General features: G+C 42.5%; 1 protein-coding gene across 1 annotated transcript in view; it reads right to left on the bottom strand.

Moving 5' to 3' along the window:
• The window catches only part of LGR5 (leucine-rich repeat containing G protein-coupled receptor 5), a 121954-nt gene extending 114198 nt beyond the window's left edge, over positions 1–7756 (bottom strand). Inside the window, exon 1 of the mRNA XM_004675890.2 lies at positions 7545–7756. Coding sequence (XP_004675947.1) covers positions 7545–7756 — 212 coding nt within the window. The remainder of the gene's footprint in view (positions 1–7544) is intronic.
• Positions 7757–11139: the final 3383 nt, after the last annotated feature.

Raw genomic sequence — 11139 nt, forward strand, 5'->3', positions numbered from 1 at the left:
GTGTGTGTGTGTGTCGTGTATATGAGAACACTTTCTTTCCCCATAACCAACAAAATCCTTGGAAGAAGAGTCAAAGCTCCTGAAGGCAGGAAGGAAAAAATGAAATTGGAAAATGCACATAAATTAAAATATGATACACTTGCAGATTAGAAACTGCTAAAAAAAAGCCTTTAAATTATTAATGTTAAATTTGTAGAAAACTAGCATGTAAAAGTGCAATTTGAAGAGATTTTAGAGATTAGACCTCAATGTATCCTAAATTTTTAAACATCAGTTCTTAATTGATGAGGGGCTCTTTGCAATGAATATCATTTATAATTAATTGGCCACTTATTGATGTTCATGTTGACAATGGTCAATACATATTAGTGTATAGCAGCAAATGAGCTGAGGGAGTGAAAAAACATAAATGGGCAGTTCAGGATGGTTTCTTTGTTTGAAGGGGGGGACTTTTTTTCCTGACTTTCCAGATTTTCAGTTTACACGTAAGTCTTTATTACTCACCAAATTATTAAACCAGGCATACTCTATAGATAGATGGATGGATGGATGGATAGATGGGTAGAGAGATAAAACTTTGAAATGATTTTCCATTCTGTATCAAATAAATGACACTGTGACAACCATTGTATCATCAACTCATCTTGTAGATTTTAAAGATGAATACAAACACAAATAAAATTGGCCTGTTAAGAATGTTCACATCTCTTAGAACTGGGAAATTGTTCAAAGAAATTCAGTTATTTTACTTGACACACAGATCTGTTCATAGAAAAAAAAAGATATTTTAGTTTTACTTGGAAGTCATTAGTTTATTAATCATTCTTTATAAATGCAGTCTGCTACCACCATTTATCTTTGACATGGAGACAAGAAAAATTGTTTCTTTGTAGTACGAAAAATGGATATATGAAAAGCTACTAAACTTAAGATACTAGCCTGAAACTATGGTATTATTCTCATTTTGTTGAAAATTAAAAACTTCATTCACCAGGATCCCCTGAAGAGATATTCCTGGTTGTAGAGTTTCACAAATTGTGTTCCTGAAAAGAAAATTGTGCTGAAATTCAGTACCAATGCAATCACTATGAGGGTTGGTTTCCTTGACTTTTTGGCCCTGAAAATAGCTTCAAAGAGTCTATAAATATTTTGAGCAATTGGAAATATCTTTGGAATAAGCAGAGAAGCCCAGAGTTAGCGATGATAATACCTGTGTAACAGGTTATTGGGGACTGTATTATTGAATAAAGCTCTCAGGATAATGTCTGGCACAAAGGAAGCAAAATGTAAATGTCAGCTATTATTATTATTGTTATTGAAATAATAAACTAATTTGGATATTTAAGTTCTGGCATGTTTGTTCAACAACTCATTGCAACATTTAAACTGAACACAATTTAATTGTATTTTGAATGTGGCTGGGATGTAATTGGGAGATGTCAATAGCTTTGTGCTGTTCTGTTACTTGCAGACAAGTGGTTCTAATCTATCTTTTCCTGATTTACCACTGGGATTTCAGTAGCTGGCTCATCTAATCCTATTCAATGAACATCACAAATATTTACTGAATATCTGTTAAGCATCAGGCATTGTTGTAGGCTTGGAATAAAAAATGGAACATTTCTGGCCCTCCCTGGTGGCACAATGGGCGTGGGGGTGGGAGTGGGTTAAAGCGCAGCACTACAAGCAAGCCTTAGCCTCTTCAGTGTGAGTTTGATCCCTGCCCTGGGGGTGATCCACATGGTGAGACAGACCTCTCCTGTCTCGCCCACTGCTCCCCTCAGCAGTGTACTTTGTCAATCTGTCTATTCTGCTCCCCACTCTGTCTCTGATGAATCCTTTCACTGTCCCTGCACCTCTGGCCTGAACCCCAGTTCTGTATGCATAAATAAATCAAAAAAAAAAAAAAGGAACATTTCCTACTTGAATGAACTCATAGTCTACTGAGGAAGATAAACCCCAAAGGAAAGAGAACCTATCATTACATCCTGAAGTATTATTCCATCTGACTTTAAGTAAGTTGGTTTCGTGGACATGGATTAATCCTTTGCATACTCTCAAAATGAATGTCAGCTTCTCCAAACTCAGAGTTACTCACTGAGAATGGGGTCATTAATATATGCGGGTATGAGGAAGGATACTTGCTTCCAAAGCGTCTCCCTCCACCCCCAAAGTATCTTTTAAACAACGTCCCTATGAATGTTAACACCTTGTCAACCTTTTTTTAGCATTATCACTTGATAACATTATTCTATTTTTTGAAACCAAATAACTTAATGTTCTTCCTATCAGTTTCAAGTAAGACATGCCCACTGGCTCCAATCAATGAAACAGCAAAATTAACTTGAAAGAGGTAAAAGAAAATGCCTGGGTTTGAAGAATGGGTCTGCTTTGTATCCTGTGACCTACAAAATTAATTTTAAGATATGAAAATTTTTAGGAAAACTCCCACCTTGTAGCCTATAAAGTGACTTCTTTACCAAAGATAATGAGTTCTGTGGGTGAAATTGAGCATGTAGTTAGCCACTATAACAACTGAATAAAAATGTGGGTTGAAATGGACAGATCTAGAAATGTAAGAATCGTTCTAGGTTTGAACTCCTAGGCAGGTATAGCCAATGAAATTCTACTAAGATACCTCAAAAATAGCAACAGGGTGAGATAATCAGCTTGTTTTCATAGGTTTATGAGAATTGTGGCTTTAATGCTTGTGTGAGTCATCTCTCTACAAAAATGAGACTCTAGAAAGGAAAACATTGCAACAGGAGTAAAGTTGAATCTCATAGGAAGGAATTTGCCTTCTCACGAAGAACTCAATTTACTGGTGGTGGGTGTTTACAAGGAAATGTACCATTTAGCATTATTATAAATTTATATAGATAACTGAACAAAATGAAAAATATCACAAAATTGCTCAGTAGAGCTCAAAACAGCTCATTACTGTTTTGCATTCCTATTTTATGGCATATAACTTGGGTTGATGGGAAGCAGACTTAAATTTATAGCTAAAATGACTATGTTCTGAATTTAATAGAAGAAATACAATAAGCTCTTATGAAGACAGGTAATATTACATATCACTAAAAAACTTCAAATACTTTGCAATATCATCAATTTTATAACTTTGTTGGGTTAATTGCTTATCATTTCTTTGACTTGGACAGCTATATTCTAGAAGTTGAAAACAATCAAATACTCCAGATTAAAATAGCCTAACTCTGAGAAATCATAGACTAGTGTTGTATTTTTATACTTGTAAACTCATTCAAGTGGGAGGGAGTGTTTCCATTACCAAACACAATTTTATTTGACTACACAGATTATATTTTGATTGCTATCTTTTGTTGTTTATCAGAACTTCTTTACTCTGAAGAAAACATATCAGGAGGAAAAGATCTGAGATTGTGTTTATTATACATAAAAATTCATACTCGTACAAGCCCTGACAGGCACAGGTTGAACAAATTCAGTAAAATATTTATTATAATCTATACCACAAAATTGTTTAAATCAGAACCACTACTTTGAAAACTTACTTAGACTAATTTAATTAATCACTTCCAATAATTGTTCTTGTAACAAGAAGATTATTAAACAAATGAATAAGCTAACTCCCCCCCACCCCCAAACCTTGGGCATCCTAGAGAAAAAGAAAGAACTTCATCAAAATGCAGAGAAGTCATTGATTAATGTTTTAAATAAAATTTAAAGATAAGTTGTATAATGAACTATAAATTTTGGGGTGATCTGAATTTTGACTATAACACTTAAGGGTTTTGTAGCCGTTGCTAATGCACAAGCATCTCTCTCTCCTTAAATATTTTGCTTTAAGGGAAGCAGGATTATACTGAACCATCTCAAAGAAGATTCTACAATGTTTTCAAATTTTGAAATTGCATCTTAAATGCCTAAACCACAAGTATGATGTGATGACCGTACTGCATCTAGCTAGTTGAGGTTTTTGATCAGTTTTTAATTAATACGGTTTTACTAATTATACAGTACAGTTAACCAGCACTGCAAAGTTCCATGTGGAAAAGTAATCCCAATGCATAAATTAAGAAAATATTCTCCCGTTTTCTTTGGTTCTTATGACAGATATTTGTTTGTGAATGAGATGTTCATGTCTTTCAGCAACAGCAAAGTTTCAGTGTTATTTAAAATAAAATGGCTCAGAAAAACATATTTACAATATTAAGACAGCCTTTACAATTTAGTTCTAGATACATGTCACACTGATGAAAGACCCATCAGAGTAGCATAGGAGCTTAGTTTTAAGAGCTTATTAACAAAAATGTCCATATCTCATGCATTAAAGTAACCTACCTACAACAAGATTAGATGGTAGAACCATTTTATTTCTGACAGATCACTGCTGCCACACTTAGATGTATTTAATCCTATAAATGCTTGTCTGCTTTAACCTCTCCACCTTGGTAGACTGTTTATTTTCTTCTAATTGAGCTTTATTTGTTAGCCCCTGACGTAAGATCAGAGACTACAGCCTATGGAGCAGGGAAGAAGGTGGCCAGAGGGGGGAAGAAAGAGACAACACTGAGGATTAAGATTTTCTAGCGGTTCCATCACATTTAGTGGTCCAGTTAAAGAATTACTGGGGAATGCGGATCAGTAAGAAAAGAATGAATATTGATGTTTGAATAGGCTTACGATTTAGCTTTTCTGGGGAAGACTGATTATAAAGCTGCATGTAAACAGTTCTAGCTTTCTATGCAAAGATTTAGGGAACTTTCTTTATCTATGAGTCTGGCCAAGCAGCTATCAGATTGTAGAAAATCTATTTGCCAAATGTGTACAGCTGAAATGTGCCATCAGTCTGTTTGAAGAAAATGAAATGCCTGTTCTTTGTGTGCAGAGGGGAGGAAGATCGAGAGATAACATTTCAACTCAAATAAAGGTTGATAACCCACTACAAACAATAAAAGATAGTGTCTGGCCTTTCACCCACATCAGTCTTTGTACATTGCAACTTTCTCATCAAAGTTTAATTACCACTGGGCCCCAAAGGTGTAGGGCTGTAACTTAATGTTCCCTTTCAGCAGCAAAGGTGACTTTTCAAGCTTCCTTTTTCTTGAAATTAGAAAACCACCGACACATGCTTCTTTAATTAAACATGAAAAAATCAAATTCTCTGATAGATGGTAAATGCCCTAGTGAAGGCAGAGATGGCCACATAATTCTAGGTGTAACCAAAAGAGGGCACCATCTACCTTTGGTGTCTGCACAGAGCCCCTGTGGTTCTTACCCACTCCCCACCCCCCAGACCAGAGCTCCAAAGCCCTTAGCCCACAAAAGAAGGGCATTCCATGGCCTCTGGCATTTTGTATTCAAGAAGGAGACCAAATTCTGAAGTGGCTTTATGAAGAACATCAGTTGGGTTATTCAGGACTGATTTCTACCCTCAGCCCTCATATTCTGTGAAATGCCACTTCTGAGTTTACTATTTCATAGGGCACTGAGAAAATTTCCCCCTAGGTCAGAGTACAGGCTGCTATCACAGCAAGAAGAAAGATGAAGATTACCCTCCTGATGGTATCTTGGCTGCAAGGGGTTATCTATGTTAGAGAGGGAACAGTGGCAGTAAGATCTCCTGAGAGCATGGAGGGTATAATTAAATGCATTCGAGGTATGTAGGAAATAATTTGAAGCTGTCTTTTATGCCAACTTTAAGTAACAGAAGCCTAACAAATGTTCCTTCTTTCGAGTGGGAGAAAAAGCCTCCAGACTGTACATTCATTAATTTATCTTCTGCATTTAAATCACATTTTATAAAAGTTTATGATCTGAATAATTAGGCATGTGGGGTGGGGCTGCACACCTCCCTTGCATAGTCATTTTCTTTAAAGCAATGTGAAAGAACAGTTTTTGCCTCTAAACTGAAAACTGTCACACCGCTCTCAGAAATTCACTCTACAGAAAAACATATGACTTCTGAAACACTGATTTAGTAGTTAAACCAGAGAGACTGGCCATGAATATTTCCCTTTGTAGTAAGGCAGCTGTTTAGAAGGAGGAAATGTGAACTCTTGGAGAATGATCATTTAGGGGAGTAGATTTCCATCATTGTAAAAACATCACTACTGCATGCAATGTATGCCATGCAATGGCGAGCTGGTGGGGGAAAATAGATAATTGTATAACCCTTTCGGACACCGCAAAATAGTCCAAATCATTTTATGGTTGATGAGGAGGGAACTGCCATCTACTGATACTAAAATTTAGCAGGCCGGTCCTTCTCTTTGAACACAACATTAAGCTAATTAAAAAACAAAGCCCAATTTCCTCCCTCACGGTCTCTAGAAAAAGAATCACTATCTAGCAGAGAGCGTTGTGCAAGCCTCTTCATGTTTCTTCTCTCCGGAAAACAACTAACCAGAGGAAAGAACGAGTTCACTAACACCCCTACTCTCCTTGCCAGGGTACATCAGAGAAGCCGAAACTGCGATTGCAGAGGCTCAGGGTGGGCTCGCCGCAGAGCGCCGGACTCGTTTAAATGTGTCATTTTGTGCTTTGCGCCTTTTCCTCAATGGACCCAAACTTGGTCTTTCAGCCCTAAGAAACCGAACCCCAGATTCTCCACGGGGGGGCGGGGAACAGGCTCTGGTCCTTGAGAATCGAGTTCCTCCTAGGTGACCTCTCCAACCCAACCACCTGTTACTCTCTGGGCCCGGGTTTCCCAAAGACAAAGTTCCGATATGAGGCGCCGCCTCATCTCTGCTGCGGGGGCTCTGCAGATTGAGGTGCGGAGACCACCGGTGGGAGGATCCCCGAGGGATGTCAGAGAGCTTCAGGTCTCCTCTCGGGTGTCGGCTCCCATGTTTACCCGCCCCGCCGCCTTCAGCCCACTTCCCTTTACCTCCCGGGAGGAGGAGATGGTTAAAGATTATACCGCGGCCGCCGGCACTTCAAAGAGCGGCTCGGGCAGCCAAAGGTAAAGATAACGTTCTGGCAGCTCTAATGGGGCTTTGCGGTTGCCACATTTTAATCGCTCCATTAAAAAAAAAAAAAGAATAAAGAAAAGAAAAAGGTTACATCACACGACCCTGCAAGGGGATGCAGAGGAAGTTCCTTTGGAGCTGGGCACGTTGGCGTTCTCCTGTGGAGAAACTTTTTTACGGCCCATCTATTCCTTATGCCGACGAGGAGGGAAGGTTGGGCTGGGGACCGACCGCGCAGCCTGCCCTTGGGTTCTAGGCTCAGGGGCACGAAAGAGCACAATGTAGATAAACGTCTCCACGTGGAGAAATTCGCCCTGCGACCTGCCTAGAACTGGACCGAGAAGCTGCTGCGCACCAGTTCTTTCCCCGGTGGCCCTGAAGCCCGTTTTTCTGTGGGCTCACAAAGTGCGGGAGCACTAACCGCTAGGCACATGCACTTCCCTGGCGCCCCAACACGCCCCAGATGCCCTGTGCACCCACGCCCGCTCGCAGCAAAGCTGCAGGGAGCGGAGGAGCCCCCAGTCTGGTGCTGGGCTCCCCTCACTGGCCCCTTTGCCTATGCCCAGAATGAAGTGGGAGCGCACTTACAGGTAGGAGGTGAACACGCTGAGGTTAGAGGGCAGTTTCGAGAGCCCCAGGTCCGAGCAGTCCACCCTGAGCAGCATCCTGCCGTCGGGCTCGCACTGACAGTGCTCAGGGCACCCTCGCAGCAGCGCGCTGGGCCTCGGGGAGCCGCCCCCGGCTGCCAGCAGGAGCAGGACCGGCAAGGACAGGATCACGCCGAACGGGGAGGTGTCCATGGTGCCGCGGCAGAGGGCGGCGAGCGAGACGCAGTCGGAGGGCAACGTCTAGGCTGCTGCGCGGCGCGGCGCGGCGGACGCGGCTCGGCGGGTTTCTGCAGCTCAACCCGCGCGTGCGAGGCCGGGCGCAGTGCTCCTGCCCCCGAGGCGGGGGCGCCGAGGACGAGCGCTGCGGGGCCGGGGCGTGCCCGCTGCGGCCACGCGGGCCTCCGGAGGGACCCTCGCTGCAGCCACCGCAGGGCGAAGCGCGTTGCTGCTGCAGGCGGCCTGCGCTGTGTGGAGCAGCATCTCCGCTCGCACGCTCGTTTTTTTAAAGCGCTCCAGCCCGAAATGCGCGCCCAGTGACGTCAGCCGAGCCCGGCTTCCCAGGCACCCCCCGCCCAGCCTCACTTTCTCTCCTCGGATCCCCTCCCTCCTTTGCAGAGCCCGGGGCGGGCGAGCGGCTGGCGGCGCTAGGTGCCTGGCGCTGGGGCTTTGACTCCCGGGGTCAGTTCCGCGCTTAGCGCCCGACGAGAGGCAGGGCATCCCGCCCTCACCCCCTCCAGCCTTCTGGAGACCCCGAGCAGAGAGCCGAAAGCGATCTGCTTCAGAGGGACACAGGCAGGCAGGGGCCGACGGATGCGTCCTGTTTGTTTCCAAGCTCATTTTAAATAATGGATGGGATACACAGGAAAGCTTAAAACAAAACCAAAGCTAAAACCTGACCCAGAAAAATAGTTAACGTTTTCAGGGTAACAGGCGGCATCTCCAGAGGAACGATGGGTGGCCTTTTTGATCCTCACCCCACAGCGCACCGCCAGAGTCGCTTTTGCCCTAAAATCAAAGCGCTGGGTTAATCGCTAAATAAATACAACTCCCGAGCAAGCACTCCAGGCAGGGCTGTCTTCCTAAGTCACCAGCCGGGGAAGCCGAAGGGACTGTTTTTTTCAAAGTGCTTTAGGACTCTGGAAGTCACTTTTAGTTAAACAATGTTGGACAGATAGACAGATGACTGTTTGCTTTTGTTTTGTTTAGAGGGCCTTTTCATCCTAAGTATTCTGGAGATTTCAAACTAACTGTAGTCCTACCCAGGTGAGAGACTCTGGGGCTCTTAGAAGCATTGCCCAAAGCCAGTGCAAAATGCAGGCGCTCTTGCTCGTTAAAGATTGTTCTACAGAAACAGGATTTCACTCAAGTGGAATATACAGAAACAAAGCAAATGAACTAATGAAACAAAAGCAGAAACTTAGATGCAGAGAAGACAGTGGGGTAGTTTGCAGGAAGTGCAGGGCTGGGTATGTAAAATGGGGAAGAGGATTCACCCTGCATGATGGATGGAAGCCAGGCTTTTGGTGGTGGTGCTGCTGTAGAGCAGACAGACAGATGTTCAAGTGTAATGCTCTACACAAGAAACTTGCATAATGTTATAAGTCAGTGTTACTGTTGTGCCCCCCAAGTAGTGTCCTGTAGTGAATCTACAGGAGAAAGGATGGACAAGTCTGGGGTTCTTGTGTACAGACCTCAGTGTGGTAAAATCCTCTCTCTCTAGAGCTGAGTGAGTGGCTGGAAGAGGTGACACCCAAGTGAGCCACATCAACTCACAAAAATGTACACTGATCACTCCCAGGAACAATGCCCTCCTTGCTTCCCGGGGCTTTCAAGGCCTTACTCTTCCACATACACTCTCCTGCTGAAGTTATTCAATTTTCACAATATATGTATTTGCCCTCCTCCATTTCAGGAGCAGTCTTTAAATCTGGCTGATAACCTGTAAAACTTTTAAAAATATATAGATTCCTGGACCTGTATTCTGAACATGCTCTTTCCTTGGGTAAATCTCATCACAGTTTGAGATTGTCTGGATGAGAGAGAAGAGAGAGTGGTTAGGATTGATAGACAACATCCTCCTCATTTTTACAAATAAAAGAACTGTGAACTAGGGATTCTGGAAAATTTGACAGTGGCCGCTGAAATCCGTGTTAATCCAAGTTTCCAGAGTTGCCATAAGGCCCTATTCTGACCTGCTCCTTTACCTGTCTCTGCACTCCACACCCACCACGACCCTTTTGCTTATTCTCACAGTATTTCTTTTCCCCTCAACCACATTTATAGAATAACTTAGTTACCTATTTTCCTTCGTTTAAAACAACAACAACAAAAAACAACTACCCCCATATTATTTATTTTGTAAGGGCAACTGAAGACCTTATTCTTTATGTGAACCCCCCCTTGATTGCTGTCTGCATTAATCTTCAATCAATGAAACTTTGTAGAATAACTACAATTAGGGCATAGCAGTCACCTGGAGTGTGTTCCAGGTGGATCACTGAAGCCTAGGCCTGGAGAGGCTCTCCTTGTGGAGTTTGCAAATGCAAGGGGATGACATACTCTGAGCAGGAATTCCAAGGATGATGACGCTCACATAAGGGTATGCTAGAATATTACACAGTTTTGCCCTACAGTTTTCTTGAATGTGAATCATTTTGTTTTGCTCTCTTTATTGTGATAACTTTGGACACAGGGACTCTGACTGTAGGAATCATACTATGAATTCATGATAGTGGGTGCTTAAATATTTATCAACAGACCGACTTCCCCAAATAGACGTCCGACTATGCTGTGTCCACCATCTGTTTCAGGACTTTGGCCACATTTTCTTTGACTCCAGGGATGTTAAAAAAAAAGAAAGAAAGAAAGCATTGTGTTTTGGTTGGAATGAACGAGGTAGAATTGGATTTGGATCTAGGTTCTGTCAGTTGCAAGCTGTTTGATCAGAAGCACTGAATCAGCCTAAGTCTCTATTTCCTTCTCTGCAAAAAGGAGGCATTATTCACCTAGATTGTTCTAAGCATTAAAATGTCTGGAACTTGTCCTACATCAGAGTATAGTGGCAATCCGTGCTAGTGTTTTTCCTTTGCAGGAATTGAAGTCTGTTAACAAATTCATGGTAGTAGAAATTCTGATTCAGTAAATGGGGGGAGAAATCTACAGTGGACAAAGTGAGGTATAGTGTGCATTTGTTACTTTTTGTTGCTAACCCAACACTCTTCTTTTGGTAAGAGCACACCACACTTTTTCTTTGGGGAACTATCTCTCAGAACTTTGGTGGCTGTAAATCTTATGTCTCTACCTCCCTGCCTCCGGATAGGTATAAGACCAAACAGATCAATCTGAACTTGTTTGGGGATTGTCAGGGACTCTAGAGTTAGAAGGTCTTCTCTTCTGGCTTCATGAACTACAAAGACAAGAAAAGCTGAGCTCATAGGGGCTGCCATTTGGCCATGGGGAGAAAGCTCTCTGGGGACCTGAATATTCGGCAAGGAGAAACACCTGTAACTGAAGCCATTCAACTTCAGCACCTCCCAGTTGACTGAATCAATAAAATTAAAAAGAAAAAGATTTAT

The sequence above is a fragment of the Condylura cristata genome, unplaced genomic scaffold (assembly GCF_000260355.1).
Source record: "Condylura cristata isolate star-nosed mole 26May11 unplaced genomic scaffold, ConCri1.0 scaffold00004, whole genome shotgun sequence".
Lineage (NCBI taxonomy): Eukaryota > Metazoa > Chordata > Mammalia > Eulipotyphla > Talpidae > Condylura > Condylura cristata.